General features: G+C 42.2%; 1 protein-coding gene across 1 annotated transcript in view; it reads left to right on the top strand.

Moving 5' to 3' along the window:
- The window catches only part of LOC106583121 (ethanolamine kinase 1), a 38,478-nt gene extending 18,737 nt beyond the window's left edge, over window positions 1-19,741 (top strand). Inside the window, exons 6-9 of the mRNA XM_014166953.2 lie at window positions 13,800-13,883; window positions 13,972-14,132; window positions 14,260-14,333; window positions 14,905-19,741. Of these exons, the coding sequence (XP_014022428.1) occupies window positions 13,800-13,883; window positions 13,972-14,132; window positions 14,260-14,333; window positions 14,905-14,977 (392 nt within the window). The 3' untranslated portion in view covers window positions 14,978-19,741. The remainder of the gene's footprint in view (window positions 1-13,799; window positions 13,884-13,971; window positions 14,133-14,259; window positions 14,334-14,904) is intronic.
- Window positions 19,742-19,957: the final 216 nt, after the last annotated feature.

The raw sequence follows: 19,957 nt of genomic DNA, 5'->3' as shown, positions 1-19,957 counted from the left end.
GTTACAGCAACGTTAGAACATCATCCACACAAGTTCGAACTTTGTCCACAACAGCAAAGTGGTCAAGAACCTCTATCGCTGTATTTGTATCATTTTTGACAGTATTTGACGGTATTTTGTTTTGAATAATACAAATTCTAAATTTGCATATTGAGTAGTGCGTGAGGCTAGGGTGGCAACAGATACATTCTAAGGGATTCACATGGATCTTTCTCCATTCAGACGGTTTTACAGTGCATTCGGAAAGTTTTCACACCCCTTGGCTTTTTCCACATTTTGTTACTTTACAGCCTTATTCTAAAATTGATTAAATTGTTTTTTTCCTCATCAATCTACACACAATACCCCATAATGACAAAGCGAAAACAGGTTTTTAGAAATTTTAGCTAATGTATAATAAAAAAAAAATACCTTATTAACATGAGTATTCAAACCCTTTGCTATGAGACTCTAAATTGAGCTCAGCTTCATCCTGTTTCCACTAATCATCCTTGAGAAGTTTCTACAACTTGATTGGAGTCCACCTGTGGTAAATACAAATCATGACCAATCAAATGAAAAGGCACACACCTGTCTATATAAGGACCCACAGTTGACAGTGCATGTCAGAGCAAAAATCAAGCCATGAGATTGAAGGAATTGTCCCTAGAGCCCCCGAGACAGGTTTGTGTCGGGGCACCGATCTGGGGAAGGGTACCAAAAAATGTCTGCAGCATTGAAGGTCCCCAATAACACAATGGCCTCCATCATTCTTAAATGGAAGAAGTTTGCAACCTCCAAGATTCTTTCTAGAGCTGTCCGCCCAGCCAAACTGAGCAATCGGGGGAGAAGGGCCTTGGTCAGGGAGGTGACCAAGAACCCGATCGTCACTTTGACAGAGCTCCAGAGTTCCTTCTTGGAGATGGTTGTCCTTGAAGGTTCTCCCTTGAAGGTTCTCCCATCTCTGCAGCACTCCACCAATCAGGCCTTTTATGATAGTGGCCAGACTGAAGCCACTCTTCAGTAAAAGGCACATGACAGCCCACTTGGAGTTTGCCAAAAGGCAAAGATTCTCTGGTCTGATGAAACCAAGATTGAACTCTTTGACCTGAATACCAAGCGTCACGTCTGGATAAAACCTGACACCATCCCTATGGTGAAGCATGGTGGTGGTGGCAGCATCATGCTGTGGGGATGTTTTTCAACGGCAGGGACTGGGAGACTAGTCAGTATCAAGGGAAAGATTAACTGAGCAAAGTACAGAGAGATCCTTGATGTGGAAACCTGTTCCAGAGAGCTCAGGACCTCAGACTGGGGAAAAGGTTCACCTTCCAACAGGACAATGACCCTGAGCACACAGCCAAGACAACGCAGGAGTGGCTTTGGGACAAGTCTCTGAATGTCCTTGAGTGGCCCAGCCAGAGCCCATGTTTGAACCCGATCAAACATCCCTGGAGAGACATGAAAATAGCTGTGCAGCAACACTCCCCATCCAACCTGACAGCGCTTGCGAGGATCTGCAGAGAATGGGAGAAACTCCCCAAATACAGGTGTGCCAAGCTTGCAGCATCATACCCAAGAAGAGTCGAGGCTGTAGTTGCTGCCACAGGTGCTTCAACAAAGTACTGAGTGAAGGGTCTGAATACTTATGAAATGTATATTTATTTATTTGCAAACATTTCTAAAACCTGTTTTTGCTTTGCCATTATAGGGTATTGTGTATAGATTGATGGGGGGGCACACAATTTAATCAATTTTATAACAAGGCAGTAATATAACAACATTTGGAAAAAGTCAAGGGGTCTGAATACTTTCCGAATGCACTGTATACTGTTCAATTAAACTTTAACCAAAATCATTTTTGGCATTTTCACCAATTTCTGCTTTTCCTGTGTTCATTTCAGATCATTTCCACACTGCCACACAGGACTGCACAATATTGGCTAAAAATCTAGGCATTATTTTTAACCAAATGTTGCAGTTGCGATTTGACTTGCAATTTAGATCAAAACACTTGGGTGAACAGTTGGGATCATGAAAATAGAATGATTATTATAATGATATAGTTAAATTATACTAGTGGGCACTTTGAATACAGTGTTTGACATGACAATGAATGAAAATGCCAGGGAAGAGTTATTGTGACAGGTTAGGAAACAGTGTTTGTCAGTGTTTCCTAGGGGATCCTATAATCTTTGGCTTCATCAAATGTTTTCTCTTAGCTATTTCATGTAGCTAACACATTCATGCTTTGTCTAATCGTCTTTGGTTTCGAAGGTACTGTTGCACAAACAACATGCTGATTTAGGCCTGCATCGTCATTGGTATCAGATTGGCTACGTTTGCTCTGACTCAGTACATTTTATTAGCTAGCTAACGCGCTATTAGCATTAGCGGCTGACACGATTTAGCCACAAATTGTTAAGAAAATACAAACTAGCAGTTTGCAGATGTAAGAAACAAACTAATAGCGTAATTATAGAACTCTGGTGGATTTATATTAACTCTTTAGAGCCCATAGCGGCCGTCAATGGCTTTTCTTTAAATTACTATAGCGGCCACAAATGGCCTTGTTTTTCTAACAATACTATCTGTGTCAATATCGCAAAATGAACGTGCTATCAACTTGTTGTCGTATTCGCGTGGCTGTTGTCATCAACCAGAAACAGGGTATGCTGTCATTTGAAAAAAAAAAATGATGGCGCCGAAGAGGACTCGACTTTTCACTGTGAAAGACGCTGTATCTATGTTGGTTAGGGGTACTGATTCGGACACGTCCTTGCACTTTGAAAACGTAAACAGTAGATATATATTTGATGCTGTGAAACTTGGGGAATGGCTCTCAGATTAGAAAGTCCTGTCATGATAACTTGGATGGTACAGGTTAAAACAGCAGCGGTGGAGCTCAAATAATTTGGACCGAAAGTATGTGGTCACCTTCTCATCAAACATTTAATTCCAAAATCATGGGCAATAAATGGAGTTGGTCCCCCCTTTGCTGCTATAACAGCCTCCACTCTTCTGGGAAGGCTTTCCACTAGATGTTGGAACATTGCTGCGGGACTTGCTTCCATTCAGCCACAAGAGCATTAGTGAGGTCGGGCACTGATGTTGAGCGATTAGGCCTGGCTCACAGTCGGCGTTCCAATTCATCCCAAATGTGTTCGATGGGGTTGAGGTCAGGGCTCTGTGCAGGCCAGTCAAGTTTTTCCACATGGACCTCGCTTTGTGCAAGGGGACATTGTCATGCTGAAACAGGAAAGGGCCTTCCCCGAACTGTTGCCACAAAGCTGGAAGCACAGAATTGTCTAGAATGTCATTGTATGCTGTAGCATTAACCTCTCTAGGGGAGGTGGGACGAAATCGTCCCACACTATTCAACAGCCAGTGAAAAATCAGAGCGCCAAATTTAAAACCACAAAATGTCATAATTCAAAGTTCTCAAACATAGGACTATTTTACACCATTTTATAGATACACTTCTCCTGAATCGAACCACGTTGTCCGATTTCCAAAAGGCTTTACAGCGAAAGCAAAACATTAGATTGTTAGGAGAGTACATAGACACAAATAATCCACAGCCATTTTCCAAGCAAGCATATATGTCACATAAACCCAAACCACAGCTAAATGCAGCACTAACCTTTGATCTTCATCAGATGACACTCCTAGGACATTGTTATACAATACATGCATGTTTTGCATGTTTTGTTCAATCAAGTTCATATTTATATCAAAAACCAGCATGTGATGTTCAAAACTAGCATACCCACCGAAAACTTCTGTTGATTTACTAAATTACTCACGATAAACGTTGACAAAATACATAATTATTTTAAGAATTATAGATACAGAACTCCTTTATGCAATCGCTATGTCCGATTTTAAAATAGCTTTTGGGGCGAAAGCACATTTTGCAATATTCTGAGTACATAGCTCGGCCATCATGGCTAGCTATTTTGACATCCGCCAACTTCGGGGTCACCTAAACTCAGAATTACTATTAGAGAAATTGGATTACCTTTGCTGTTCTTCGTCAGAATGCACTCCCAGGACTTCTACTTCAACAACAAATGTTGTTTTGGTTCCAAATAATCCATAGTTATATCCAAATACCTCCGTTTTGTTTGTGCGTTCAGGTCACTATCCGAAGGGTAACGCGCGAGCGCATTTCGTGAGAATTGTTTTTGAAATATTCCATTACCGTACTTAGAAGCATGTCAAATGCTGTTTAAAATACATTTTTATGCTATTTTTCTCATAAAATACCGCTAATATTCCAACCGGGCAACGTTGTATTCATTCAAATACTGAAAATAAAAAAATTGAGAAGTCTCGTGAACGCGCATCTCCAGTCTCACTGTCCCCAGGCTGACCACTTACAAACTCTGCTCCTATACTTTGCCCAGGGACCGCAGACACCCCGCAGACACCCCATTCCACTTTCTGGCGGCTTTAGAGAGACAATGGAAGCCTTAGAAAGTGTCACGTTACAGCACAGATGCTGTAATGTCGATAGAGATGCAACAGAAGGACAATAAATTGTCACAGGGCACTTCCTGCATGGAATCCTCTCAGGTTTTGGCCTGCCATATGAGTTCTGTTATACTGCCCCCTATCACAAAGAAGTTAAGATTTTCCTTCACTGGAACTAAGGGGATTAGCCCGAACCATTATTTCTCCTCCACCAAACTTTACAGTTGGCACTGTGCATTGGGGCAGGTAGCGTTCGCCTGGCATCCGCCAAACCCAGATTCATCCGTCGGACTGCCAGATCGCGAAGCGTGATTCATCACTCCATAGAACTAATTTCCACTGCTCCAGAGTCCAATGGAGGCAATCTTTACACCACTCCAGCCGACACTTGGCATTGCGCATGGTGATCTTAGGCTTGTGTGCGGCTGCTCTGCCATGGGAACCCATTTCATGAAGCTCCCGACGAACAGTTCATTTTGAAGTAGTCTCTGAATTGTTGTTTACATTTGTACATTGACAACTATTCTTACTTGTGTAACAATTAAATAGTCTACTTTGTGTGGGTTTTGAAATACTTTCTGTATATTGTCCTCTGGTCACATTTTGGATGTTTTTAATATTTTTTAATATTTAATATTTTTTATATTTAATGTAAATAATACGTATAAGTATAATATATTATACTTAGAACATTTTGAGTGAGTGTGAATGTGGTGTCATATTAAAGTAGAGGTTGAGCTCTTTTAAACTCAGTTAACTTGTAATTGTAATTTGTTCTTTGTTTTTGAGCTATGGCTGTTTTGAAATGTGTGAGAAAATGAGCTTTATCTTGGAAATTCGCAGCATAGCAATATTCTAGAATTCTATTGGGGTCTAAAGGGTTAAGACCTAAAGTGGAAACAGCATCATTGTCATCAACATTGTAGCATGTGTTGCATTGACCATGCAGACTGAACACAAGTGTCTCATGGTCGAGCAAAAACAAATGTGCTCCTTGAGTGACGGGGCGGAGCTAGGTCTGTGTGGAAAGCGGCATGGAGGGAGAGAGAACTCAAGTAGTGGAGTAAATTTATAAAAATTGACTACACACAGTGTCACATTTAACAAACTATTCAAACATTCAGATACCATTACAGAAAGTAAAGTAAAAACTTAAACCGGCCCATGTATTGGTATTTATTAGGATCCCCATTAGCTGCTGAAACAACTACTCTTCCTGGGGTCCACGTGAAATAATATATAGTACAGAACATTATTAGTCAAGGACTGAACTACATACAGTGCATTCAAAGTATTCAGACCACTTGACTTTTTCAAAATGTTGTTATGTTACAGCCGTATTCTTAAATGGATTCAATTGTTTTTGTTCCGTGTCAATTTACACACACTACTCCATAATGACAAAGCAAAAACAGGTTATTTTAGAAATTGTGGCAAATGTATTAAAATAAAGAACTGAAATACATATTTACATAAGTATTCAGATGCTTTACTCAGTACTTTGTTGAAGCACCTTTGGCAGGGATTACAGACAAGTCTTCTTAGGTGTGATGCTACAAGCTTGTCAAACCTGTATTTGGGGAGTTTCTCACATTCTTCTCTGCAGATCCGCTCAAGCTCTGTCAGGTTGGATGGGGAGTGTCGCTGCACAGCTATTTTCATGTCTCTAGAGTTCAATCGGGTTCAAGTCCGGGATCTGGCTGGGCCACTCAAGGACATTGAGACTTGTCCCGAAGCCACTCCTGCGTTGTCTTGGCTGTGTGCTTAGGGTCGATGTCCTGTTGGAAGGTGAACCTTCGCCCCAGTCTGAGGTCCTGAGCGCTCTGGAGCAGGTTTTCATCAAGGATCTCTCTGTACTTTGCTCCGTTCATCATTCCCTCGGTCCTAACTAGTCTCCCAGTCCCTGCTGCTGAAAAACATCCCCACAGCATGATGCTGCCACCATGCTTCACCGTAGGGATGGTGCCAGGTTCCCTCCAAACGTGACACTTGGCATTCAGGCCAAAGAGTTCAATCTTGGTTTCATCAGACCAGAGAATCTTGTTTCCTTTAGGTGCCTTTTGGCAAACTCCAAGCGGGCTGTTATGTGCCTTTTGCTGAGGAGTGGCTTCCGTTCTACCATAAAGGCCTGATTGGTGGAGTGCTGCAGAGATGGTTGTTTTTCTGGAAGGTTCTCCTATCTCTGCAGAGGAACTCCGGAGCTCTGTCAAAGTGACCATCGGGTTCTTGGTTACGTCCCTGATGAAAGCCCTTCTTGAAATAACTACAGATGGACTCCAAGTTGTAGAAACATCTTAAGGATGATCAATGGAAACAGGATGCATCTGAGCTAAATTTTGAGTCTCATAGCAAAGGGTCTGAATACTTAAATAAGGCATTTAAAAAGACAAATAATAATTTAATCCATTTTAGAATAAGGCTTTAACGTAACAAAAAGGGGAAGGGGTCTGTGTTAATATGGGCACTTATTTTTGTCCTTTTCTGGGTTGCTTGTTTGTTTTTAGTGCTATTCTGAGAGGCTGATCCGAGGGAGACATGTCAGTGACATTTACATTTGAGTCAATGGTACTGGGTGGGCTGCCCACAGCGGGCTTCTTCCTAAGGCAGGCAGTTTCAGTGCAAACCGTGGAATTCAATTCTATATGCATATGATTATTGCAGATAATACCCTCAGCGCTAACAGTTATAGGAACATAGATTAGGTTACTTACATTCACTGCACTTCTATTTCTCTGGGATATAATACGATTTCCATGTCCTCTGTTGCTTATTATGACAGGGAGGACTGGAACGCTACCAAACCCAGACCGTCAGTCTCTTGAGCAGTTCGCTATGTTGATGGAGATAATCCTGGAACCCCTGCGGTAAGGGTGAATCCCATCTTTTAAAGATTGTTGGTTGCTCCCACAGCAAGTCAAATTTGTCACAAAAGGAGACATTCCTGTCTTTGCAGAGTTTCTTCAGGAACTTGTTTAGGGCAGCTAGGTGGCTGTAATGTTCCAAACCCCTTCTATAGCACGGCAGGGGGCTAGAGATTAATGTTCTCTTCCCTTTGCAGACAAGGATGTTCAAGAGAAAGTTGTAGTCCTCCTTCAATTCTTCAGATTGCCGAAAGCGAATGACGTTATATCCAACTTCGGTGCCAATAGTAGAGTAGCTGGCTAGAACTGTTTGCAGGAGGGAGTTGTCTTGGACACGGTAACAATGGACCTTGGTCTGCCCACAGGCCGCAGGCCGGACAAAATCTCACCATTGAGCTGCCCAAGACGGTGGTGGTCGTGATGGAATACAATGGGGAAGGAAGAGGGGAAAGGAGGCAGGGGGGAGGAGGAGGTTTGCTTCGACTCATGCAAGCCTGACTCAACGCACATGTAGCAGTGGATGGTGTCGGGATCCTCGGGGAGGTGGAGGAGGGCCCAAGACCTTGCTTCCTTTGGTCAGTGACTGGCTGAGCCGTGGAGGAGGGTGCCCCTGGACGGCTGCTGGCGTACACCATCAGTACCGGTGTATATAGTAAAATACAGTATACTGCCTAGCACAAGATAGAACATAGGGATGTAACAATTCACGATAGGCATTGGTCCCTGGTTGAAATGTTTAAGAATTGAGTCCGAGGGACCCCAAAGCAACGCAAATGTAGCATGCATCGGTCAGAAAATCTATTAAAACGTTATGAATTGCCGGTTCACAATTGTTTTGTTCAAATTCCTTTATTTCTACCTTCCGAAAATACCACTCATCATTTGTGACAACTGCATCCTCTCCTTCACTGTGGAACTAAGCATGTAATTATGTTAGACAGTCATTTTGCAAACCAAACAAACCCAGGCAATATCAGTAGCCTAGTCAAAGTGCGCGCTGTGTGCAGCTTGGTGCACTGCCCAACGAGAGGTATGCCTAATTCTGATCTGGCACATTTGCAAGTCATCTTCAGCATTCAAATGTTAGTAAAATGGGCGCCTCCTGAGTAGCGCAGCGGTCTAAGGCACTGCAGTGCTTGAGGCGTCATTAAAGATCCGGGTTCGATCCCGGATGTGTCGCAGCCGGCCGCGACCGGGAGACCCTTGAGGCGACGCACAATTGGCCCAGCGTCGTCCAGGTTAGGGGATGGTTTGTCCGGCCGGGATGTCCTTGTCCTATCGCGCTCTAGCTACTCCTGGCGCATGCACGCTGACAGGGTTGCCAGTTGTGCAGTGTTTCCTCCAACACATTGGTGCTGCCTGTTTCTGGGTTAAGTGGGATAGCCCCTTTTTTTTTTCAGTTTTCGCCTAAAATGACATACCCAAATCTAATTGCCTGTAGCAAGGATATGTAAATTCTTGGTACCATTTGAAAGGAAACACTTTGAAGTTTGTGGAAATGTGAATTGAATGTAGGAGAATATAACACAATAGATCTGATAGAAGAAAATAAAAAAAAATAAAAAATCCCCTACCACCATCTTTGAAATGCAACAGAAAGGTCCCAGTTCTAGCGATCACTCTGGTTGTAATTCCGATGGTGTCCACAAGATGGCAGCAGTGTATGTGCGACGCTTCAGACGGATAACATGAACTGTGGGCGAACTTCATGACATTTCGTGTGAAGTCACCCAGGTACATTTGGGCAAATCGTGAAGGAGACATTTGCATTCATATTACATTTTTCTGCAAGAATATCGTCAAATCTGCATACTTGGACTTTGATTTAGCTTTTCCAGTATTAGTAGCCATATTATAAGTTCAACATTTGCAAAACAACCCGTTTTCATAACTTCATAACTCTGAATATCCTTATAATTTTTGTCTAAAAGGAAAAGGCATGCTGTCACACAAGGTTAGTAGCTACATTTTACGACAGATACAGGGTTTCCGGATACTCCCGTAAAGCCCAGCTCATTGGCTATCTAGGTAGCTTTGTTGACCCCGATTGGTGCTTATTTGACAAAGTTAGTCGATCAAGTGAAGACCGCCCGCGTCATCGGCGGTACCATGAAGGCGTTGCTCTCTGACCAAATTTGATGTCCTATAGGATATACTACACCCCTAATGGTATAGTGAAGTCTGGTTATGTTCTAGGATCTCTGAGGAATATATATGAATGTGGTTTGACTGGTTGAAACAACGTTTAGGGTTAGATTTTCACAGATTCCTTTATTTGCAAATTGAACGAGCAGAAATACAAAATCGATCGTGCATGCTATATGGACCTTTTTAGGATATGGAAAAAGGATTTTATCTAACAAAATGACACTTCATGTTATCTCTGGGACCCTTTTGGATGATAAATCAGAGCAAGATTTCAGAATGTAAGTACACATTTCACCTTCAGAGGTAAATTTATCAAACCTATCGCGGTAAATAAAGTGTTTTGTTGTTAGGAGCTGTCCTCAAACAATAGCATGACATTTTTTCGCAGTAATAGCTACTGTAAATTGGACAGTGAAGTTATATTAACAAGAATTTAAGCTTTTAGCCGATATAAGACACTTTAATATATGTACCGACATTTGTTGTTTCTTTAAAATCTGCGATCGTGACGCAAGGCGCTGCATGATTTACAACTGTCCCGTTGACGGGACGCCTATCCCTAAGCGAGCAGTGTGTGAAGAAGCAGTGCGGCTTGGCAGGGTCATGTTTAGGAGGACGCATGGCTCTCGACCTTCGCCTCTCCCAAGTCCGTACGGGAGTTTCAGCGATGGGACAATACTGTAACTACCAATTGCATATCAGGAAATTGGGGTGAAAAACGGGTGTGTGTATGTATGTGTGTGTATATATATATATATATATATATATATATATATATATATATATATATATATATATACTTTCATACGTACGTATATGTGTACACACACACACACACTCTACCGTTCAAAGGTTTGAGGTCACTTAGAAATGTCCTTATTTTTGAAAGAAAAGCTAATTTATTGTCCATTTTAAAATAACATCAAATTGATCAGAAATAGTGTAGACATTGTTAATGTTAATATATGACTATTGTAGCTGGAAACTGCTTTAAAAAAAAAAAAAAAGGAATATCAACGGAGGCGTACGGAGGCCCATTATCAGCAACCATCACTCCTGTGTTCCAATGGCACGTTGTGTTAGCTAATCCAAGTTGATCATTTTAAAAGGCTAATTGATCGTTAGAAAACCCTTTTGCAATTATGTTAGCACAGCTGAAAACTGGAAGCTTCATTAAATAGTACCAGCAAAACACCAGTCTCAACGTCAACAGTGAAGAGGCGACTCCGGGATGCTGGCCTTCTAGGCAGAGTTCCTCTGGGAAGTGTCTGTGTTCTTTTGCCCATCTTAATCTTTTCTTTTTTATTGGCCAGTCTGGGATATGGCTTTTTCTTTGCAACTCTGCCTAGAAGGCCAGCATCCTGGAGTCTCCTCTTCACTGGTGATGTTGAGACTGGTGTTTTGCGGGTACTATTTAATGAAGCTGGCAGTTGAGGACTTGTGCGTCATCTGTTTCTCAAACTAGCCACTCTAATGTACTTGTCCTCTTGTTCAGTTGTGCACCGGGGCCTCCGACTCTTTCTATTCTGTTTAGAGCCAGTTTGCTCTGTCCTGTGAATGGAGTAATACACAGCGTTGTACGAGATCTTCAGTTTCTTGGCCACTTCTCGCATGGAATAGCCTTAATTTCTCAGAACAAGATTAGACTGACGAGTTTCAGAAGAAAGTTTTTTGTTTCTGGCCATTTTGAGCCTGTAATCGAACCCACAAATGCTGATGCTCCAGATACTCAACTAGTCTAAAGAAGGCCAGTTTAATTGCTTCTTTAAAATCAGCACAACAGTTTTCAGCTGTGCTAACATAATTGTAAAAGGGTTTTCTAATGATCAATTAGCCTTTTAAAATAAACTTCAATTAGCGAACACCACGTGCCATTGGAATACAGGAGTGATGGTTGCTGATAATTGGCCTCCGTACGCCTATGTAGATATTCCATAAAAAATCTGCCGTTTCCAGCTACAATAGTCATTTACAACATTAACAATGTCTACACTGTATTTCTGATCAATTTGATGCTATTTTAATGGACAAAAAAATGTGCTTTTCTTTCAAAAACAAGGACATATATGTTTTGTAAAATTACTTGCGCAATATTAGGCTTTATTAGTTGTGTGACAACTAATGTAATTTGCAAGGTAACATTTTATCAAATGCGCTGTTGAAAGTTGTATTTTACCAGAATAAAGTAGCATACTGCCGGAGAGACAACTCTCATATGGCTATAGGTAGGCAACATGCTGATTGGGGTTATTTTATTTTGATCAGGTTTACCATCTACAATAGTTTTGGTAGTTTAGCTTGAAACAATCGGTGTGTATATGGCAATTTTTTGATAAACAGGGTAAATCACTTTTGCTACCCGCAATGTATGGTCGAAGTAGGAGAAGAAGCAGTCTAAACCATTAGATTATGGGTGAAATCCAAAATTGTGCTGTAGATTCATTGGCTTAGTCATAGGTAATTTTTAACACTTCATCTGAAAAAATAACTAATACTGAGCAAAAATATAAATGCGGCAATTTCAAAGATTTTACTGAGTTCATTAGAAAATCAGTCAATTAAAATAAATTCATTAGGCCCTAATCTATGGATTTCACATGAATGGGAATACAGCTATGCATCTGTTCGTCACAGATACCTTAAAAAAAAGGTAGGGGCGTGGATCAGAAAAACAGTATCTGATGTGTTCACATCTCCTTCACATAGAGTTGATCTGGATGTTGATTGTGGCCTGTGGAATGTTGTCCCACTGTTCTTCAATGGCTGTGTGAAGTTGCAAGACATTGGTGGGAACTGGAACGCGCTGTTGTACACTTCAATCCAGAGCATCCCAAACATGCTCAATGGGTGACATGTCTGGTGAGTGTGCAGGCCATGGAAGAACTGGGACATTTTAAGCTTCCAGAAATTGTGTACAGAGCCTTGTGACATAGGGCCGTGCATTATCATGCTGAAACGTGATGGCGGCAGATGAATGTCACAATAGTGGGCCTCAGGATCTCGTCACATTTTAGAGTGGCCTGTTATTGTCCCCGGCACAAGGTGTACCTGTGTAATGATCATGCTGTTAAATCAGCTTGTTGATATGCCACATCTGTCAGGTGGATGGATTATCTTGGCAAAGGAGAAATGCTCACTAACAGGGATGTAAAAATGTATGCACAAAATGTTTTGCAAAATAAGCTTTTTGTGTGTATGCAACATTTCTTGGATATTTTATTTCAGCTCATGAAACATGGGACCAACACTTTACATGTTGCAATTACATTTTTGTTCAGTATAATTAGTGGGTGATGGTGATTTCAGAGTGTGGGGGGGTGGTGGGACAAAAAGCCATCTGATGCTGGGGTGGTAGTTGCCCAGTTTCCCATATGGCGTAGCGGTACCCACATACACCATATACATCACATATACAGTACCGGTCAAAAGTTTGGACACACCTACTCATTCAAGGGTTTCATCATACCGCTTGATGTTTTTTTGCGACTGCGCTTTCAAAGTTCTTTACATTTTCCACTTTGACTGACCTTCATGTCTTAAAGTAATGATGGAATGCCGTTTCTCTTTGCTTATTTGAGCTGTTCTTGACATAATATGGACTTGGTCTTTTACCAAATAGGGCTATCTTCTGTATACCACCTTTACCTTGTCACATAACAACTGATTTGGCTCAAACGCATTAAGAAAATAAATTCCACATATTAACTTTTAACAAGGCACACCTGTTAATTGAAATGCATTCCAGGTGACTACCTCATGAAGCTGGTTGAGAGAATGCCAAGGGTGTGCAAAGCTGTCAAGGTAAAGGGTGGCTACTTTGTAGAATCTCAAATATAAAATATGTTGATTTTAACACTTTTTTTGGTTACTACATAATTCCATATGTGTTATTTCATAGTTTTGATGTCTTCACTATTATTCTCCAATGTAGAAAATAGCAAAAATAAAAACCCTTGAATGAGTAGGTGTGTCCAAACTTTTGACTGGTACTGTGTGTGTGTATATATATGTGTGAGGCTCATTAGCAGAAGATTTTAATTTGGAATGGAAAATCTGTATTTATGTAATAAATGTTTGCTTCGTATTGCATCATACCGAATCACCGATTAGTTTCTAACTAAAACCTTTGTTATTGGAGCCCATGTATCTAGATACGTATTGAATCGTCTTCAAAAGGGAAGATGCACATTTCTAGTAGAACATTGTCATCTATAACCGCAAAGAGTCAAATCTTCAAAAAAAAAGTCAGTAACTCCAGTGTTTGACAACATAATAGTAAAAATTTGTAACATTATCACAAATTTTCTTTCAAACCCCTCTTTTTTTTTTCTCCAGGCCATGTCCGGTTCATAGACTATGAATACTCTAGTTACAACTATCAGGCCTTTGACATCGGGAACCACTTCAACGAGTTTGCAGGTAAGAGGAGATACATGGGCTGTATCTTAGTCATGACATGTTCTGTACATCATATATAATGTGTGTGTGTGTGTGTGTGTGTGTTCAGGTATGAGCGAGCTGGACTATGGGCTGTATCCTAGCCGTGAGATGCAGCTGGAGTGGCTGCGTGTGTATCTGCACGCGTACAAGGCGTCCACTAAGAAAGGAGAGGAGGTCAGCGACAGAGAGCTCGAGACTCTCTACGTACAGGTCAACAAGTTTGCCCTGGTGAGGAACACACTGTCGCTCACACCACTGTGGTCACTGCTCGCTCTCTCTCTCTCACACACACACACACGTGTTAGTACTGGGCTGATCAGTTTGGTCCTGTCTAACCACTGACCTCTCTCTATAGGCGTCACACTTCTTTTGGGGCTTCTGGGCACTCATCCAGGCCAAGTACTCTTCCATAAATTTTGACTTCCTGGGGTAAGTGCATGTGTGTTATGGTCCCTTGTTAAAATACGTTGGTTGGCCTGTCTGCCTGTGTTGCATGTGAGTGAAAGGGATCTCTTACTGTGAAAGACATACCAAAACTCAGTCAAAGTCTGTCGTAGAGTACAATCTCCACTACACATGGTTTCCACACAGTGAGAGATGGAAAGGGGAGTAAGCGCCTGTGGAAATAGTGAGAAAGGAGCAGTTGATTAGAGAGAGAGCTGTCTTCTCCCTGCTTCCCCCAGGGACCTGCAGAGGTGTAACTGACCCACAGGCTGGTGGTTTGAGTGTCTGCAACCCAATCAGTCCTGCAGTGACGACAGAACTGTCCCCCCGGTCACTCTGTGCCCCTGCCTGTATGAGTGACACATTGCTCTGACAGTTTAGCAGCTAGTCAATGGGATCTGTCTGGGGTATTGTTAGGGCTGCTATTGGATAGTTTGTGCACTCATTTAGTCAGAATGGGTGTTTAACTCTCTCTTCTGGTCTCTTTCAACATGTTCTTCCTTCCCTCACACTCTTTCTCCCTCCACCTTCCATCTTTTCACTCTCTCTCCTTCAGCTATGCTGTGCTGCGTTTCAACCAATACTTCAAGACCAAGCCTGCAGCGATGGCCCTACAGATCCCAGAATGAGAGGAATACAAGAGAAGAGAGGTACCCCATCACCGGCACTGGCCAGGGGAGCAGACCCACTTTGAGCAGGAGAGGACTGGGCTGGGGATGGGGGACAAGGGTTGGGGTTAATGTTTAGGGCTGAGTATGTGGTTAAGGCAGCGGTGTCAAACTCATTCCATTGAGAGCCTAGTGTATGCTGGTTTTGGTTTTTCCTTTCAATAAAGCCCTAGACAACCAGGTGTGGGAAGTTCTTTGCTAATTAGTGACCTTTATTCATCAATCAAGTTCAACGGAAACCTAGAGACACTTGGCCCTCCGTGGAATGACTTTGACACTTGTAGGTTATAACATTAAAGGGACAGAGTGTGCATGGACCCCAACATAAAATACTATTTTATTCCTATTCAACTCAGTCCACCAGTCTCACCACTCAAGATTTCCCAATCTGCCACGGTTGGTGTGTTTTCATTTTTTATATTTGATTTATTCTGTGAAGAATTGATTGACCCAGTGAGATTCATTCCCCAGACAGACAGGTAGCTGGAACACTCGTTTTTGGTGCCGACATGGAGGACAGTGTGCAGACAGTTATGTATATGTGGTTTCTGGGTTTGCGCTTTGGCTGTCGCTGCTCAAAGGGTGTGCTGTGGGACAGAGGAGGCAGTCATCGTCAACCCCCTAGCCCTCAGCTTTGGCACTGATCTAAGAGGATTTCTTTTGCGATTTGGTAATGGAGCCACCTTGAAATTGGTGTTTATGGTATACATCAAACTTTACAAAAGCGAGACAAAAAATAACTAGAAAAAAGGTCCCGCAAACTGAGTGAACACTAACGTTAAGTCCATTCTCTCAGATCTACACAAAGTGCCTAGGGGCTAGGGGTTGATTTAGTACTGGCAAGTAGTTGCTTTGCAGTAAAGGGACTGTAAATGTGATGGGAAGAGAGGGGCTAGCCAGGACAGTGATATGGTAGTTTAAAATGTCTGACGACAGAGCATCTTCAGTTGCAGGGAGCAGCTTTGCGTCACTGATGCTAAACTTTAAACCAGGGCTCCGTTCTCCCTCTTAGCCTCTTTTCCACCACTTTAGCTTTTATGGTTATGGTGACTCGCTCTGTTGAACTTTCCACTCCTCACAGACCATTCGGAAAATCCCAACCTCAATCACCCCTGTCACACCCCTTCCCCCCTCTTTACCCCTCTTCCTCCCCTTTCTCTCTCCTCCTTCTGCCCTATATCGCTTCCTCCTCTCCCCTCTCTCTTGATTGGCTGGGAAGGGACTTTTGCCTGATGTGCACATACTTACTATAACATCCCAACCTCTCCCCACCCCCTATCAAGTTACAACTTCCCTAAAAAGGAGCCAAAACCTTATATAATGAGGTTACTTAAACCTCATTAATGAAACTATGTGTTAGGTCAGAGCAACTGAAGGCTTCAAAGGGTCTGGGACCACTAATCCTGGGCTGATGTTTTTGTTCTGAAGCTTGTCTATGAGGATGTGAGTGAGGTGACCAAGGACAAGACAGCAGGAAGTCCACACTAAGCCAGCAGTCACTTCTCTAGCTGGCATCACAGCACACAGGTCTTTGGAGGGTCGCTGGACCAAATAACTCCAACACCCTTCCTTACCCCAGGCAGCAAGCCCCTCCAGACCAGTTCTGACCTCTCCATCCAGGCATTCAGCCCTAGTTCAGTTTTCTCTATCTGAATTTTTTTGCAATTCAGTGCTTTTAAGTGTCACCTTAGGTTGGCTCTTTCCTCTCCAACAAGCACTCTAAGATCAGAGGGTCAACATAAAAAATGGAGGCTAGAGAGGAGAGCCATGTTAAAGTATGGAGATACGCATAACTGCCAAAATAATGGAAACGCTTGCGTAAATGCAGCATATATTGAAAGCATGTGCTTCCACACAGGTGTGGCTCCTGAGTTAATTAAGGAATTAACATTCCATTATGCTTAGGTTAATGCATAAAAATGGTGGGTAAAATGGTCATTATTCTGACTACATGGCTATGCCCCCATAGGATGACAATTCCCCCATCCACAGATCACAAGTGGTCACTGAATGGTTTGATGAGCATGAAAACAATGTAAACCATATGCCATGGCCGTCTGTCACCATATCTAAACCCAATTGAACACTTATGGGAGATTCTGGAACGGCGCCATCAACAAAACACCAACTTATGGCATTTCAAGAGTTCCAGACACTTGTAGAATCTATGCTAAGGTGCATTGAAGCTGTTCTGGCTTGTGGTGGCCCAACGCCCTATTAAGACACTTTATGTTGGTGTTTCCTTTATTTTGGCAGTTACCTGTATATTGTCCAGCCTGCCCTGTGATTCTTCCAAATCACCACTAGGGGGAGAAAGGGAGTGCTGACCCCTGCATTGCCCTCCCCTGGTTGTCTCCTGTTACTGACGGGGTTAATAATTCACCAGTCTGACAGGGGGGACATCAATCATTCAGCAGACTGTGGCTTACCAGCCTGAGCAGGCCAGGCCCATAACTCTGGCCTGGAGTCAAGAAGTCTCTCTCACCTGTCAGTAACTAACATGAGTTAATCATTTATTATTATTTAAAAAAAATTCAACACAATGTTGAAGAGAAGGACTCCCTGCAGTTCCTGCCTGGTTGTTATGAGGAGTCACTAGCCTCGTGTGCCAGGCCTCTTTGTTCCCCTAGTAAACGCCAAAATATGTTGTCTTGCAACGTGGTGAGCCTGAGTCCCTGAGCAGCCTCTTGGCTCTGGGCTGGGACCGACTCAGAAGAGCTCGCCTTTTTGTCCCTTGTCACCAGCCGTACAGGCTGGGAGGGTAGATGGAGTAAAGCCATTGTCACCAACTCTGGTCCTATACGGCAACACTACAGATACTAACACACATGGTTCCACTAATCATCGGTGTGTTAATGCTGTGCTGGAACAAAAGCCTGCAACTCTCCAGGACCAGGGTTTTTGACCACTGGAGTAGTGCTAAGCAGAGCATCCACAACATATAGAAATGCAACAAATGGAATGGAAATGACTCGTACATATGATGTAGGATTGGGTCCATTTCCATACGATACATTTCTATCTGCAACATTCCAAACCTTTTACCCCTCTGAGTCAGCGTTGCAGGGTTTTTATGAGTGAGTGGAGTTGGTTGTGAGAAGAACCTTTTATTGTAGTGTTTCCTAAATGGATGGTCCAGGCCAATCCCTCTTGTATCAAGGTTGTAAGACCATTATGGACAGAGACATTACTTTGACAGGCTTTAGGTGAGTCACAACTCCCCATCTGCTCTACGTGATATTTGCCAGTAGACCTTGGGTTGAACCGAGAGTTGACTAGTGCTGATTGAAGAGCGTAATGAATTCTTGTTTATCATAAATGTATATATGTGAATGTGTTTCCTTTGAATGGACCGTAACATTTCAATTGAAACTAAAACTGTATTCTCCTGTTAGGGTGCATCTCTGTGTTGCTTTCATCCTGTGTTTGGTGATTTTTAAGGAGAGATGAGTAGGAGAAGCCACTTTTAGATTGAGACTGACCATAAGAGTATGATAAGGTGGTTGATGTTCTATGCACCAAAGCACTCCCTGGGGTCTGTGTGCTTCCTATTCAGAAGTCACTGATGGCCAAACAAGTTAACTGATCAAGAACATCAGTTTTTTTTTTGTTAAAGGGTAAATATTGCAACAGGTATGAATAAATTGGGATTAATGGTTAAAATCACATTTGTGATTAGAAAGCGACATAACTTACTTCTATCCTTAATAACATGGCCTGATAGTGGTGTTATAAATGAGTCTGCTTTCTGAACGCTCAATCAACCAAAAATGATCCTGGGTTTCATGGAAATGCACCCACTTATTGATGTGATGGGTATAATACAGAAGGTTAAGGCTGCTTTTCTATTCTCAAACTTTCCCCACATTCTGCCTATGCCTGTGTTACCTCCCCAAGGCAGATTTTAAAGCTTTAGATAAGTGTAAATGGTGTGTACCATTTTTTGATAGTAAGATGGTGGAAACACCCTCCAGCCTGACACTTATCCAACCCTCTCAGATCTTTGAGGGCACATGGACGGGAGCGAGTTGAAGAATCGGACCCTACTGTAGAAGTAGCTATATAGCAGTACCATACACTACATCATATGCCTTCACTGGAAGAGCATTGAAAGAGGTTTGATTTCCATTAGTTTTATTGAGGGTGTCCAAGAAGACGTTGCATTCAGTCATTCATTAAAGTTAGTTAAGGTTCGGAACTGAGGTGTGTACTAATGTGGTACCTGATTTTATTATTCTTGTTATTCCAGCATAGGATATGTGCTGGCTATGGAAGGCTTATATCCTGATGGTGTTTTTAGACTAGAAATGTTTAAAGGAGGTATTTATTGGGTGAACCGGTCATTGGCTTTCTTTCATTTAAAAAAAATATATACAGTACATACCAAAATGGTTAGCGTCAAGGCTTGCAGTTCATTTGAAATTAACTTGTGTGTGAATGTACTAAACTGGCTTAACTTGAAAACCCACTGTACAGAACTTGATTTTACTTTCTAACTGTTCATTAGAATCTGTAAAAGAGGGCCCAACATTAAGATGTATGTGATGTTTGTGCTGGCGTGTGTAGGGAGTCAGCCACTCCTGAAGAGGACGCTGTAGCATTAAAGGCCAGCGGAGAGGAGACAGGTTGTAAATACTGTGAAAATCTGACTACAGTGATCCTCCAAACTTCTGGGAGAGTCATTTAAGTAAAGTAAATATTTCCATTAAAAAAAACTTGTATGGATGGCAGTTATTCCGTTTTTATACCTAAGACTTTGTTAATAGTATTTTTGAACAATAGCCACCCTGTTGGAGATGGTTTAACCTTGGTGGGGGGTAATAAGCATCACCGCTCTCTTTCTGTCAGCTGACCTGGCCCTGAGATGGGGAAGGAAGACTGCCAGGGGGGCTCCACTACGGAGGATATCCTCTACTAAAAACACATTCCAATACACAACAC

The sequence above is a fragment of the Salmo salar genome, chromosome ssa22, assembly GCF_905237065.1.
Source record: "Salmo salar chromosome ssa22, Ssal_v3.1, whole genome shotgun sequence".
Lineage (NCBI taxonomy): Eukaryota > Metazoa > Chordata > Actinopteri > Salmoniformes > Salmonidae > Salmo > Salmo salar.
The sequence above is the reverse complement of the archived record's forward strand: the minus strand, read 5'-3'. Positions and strand labels throughout refer to the sequence as shown.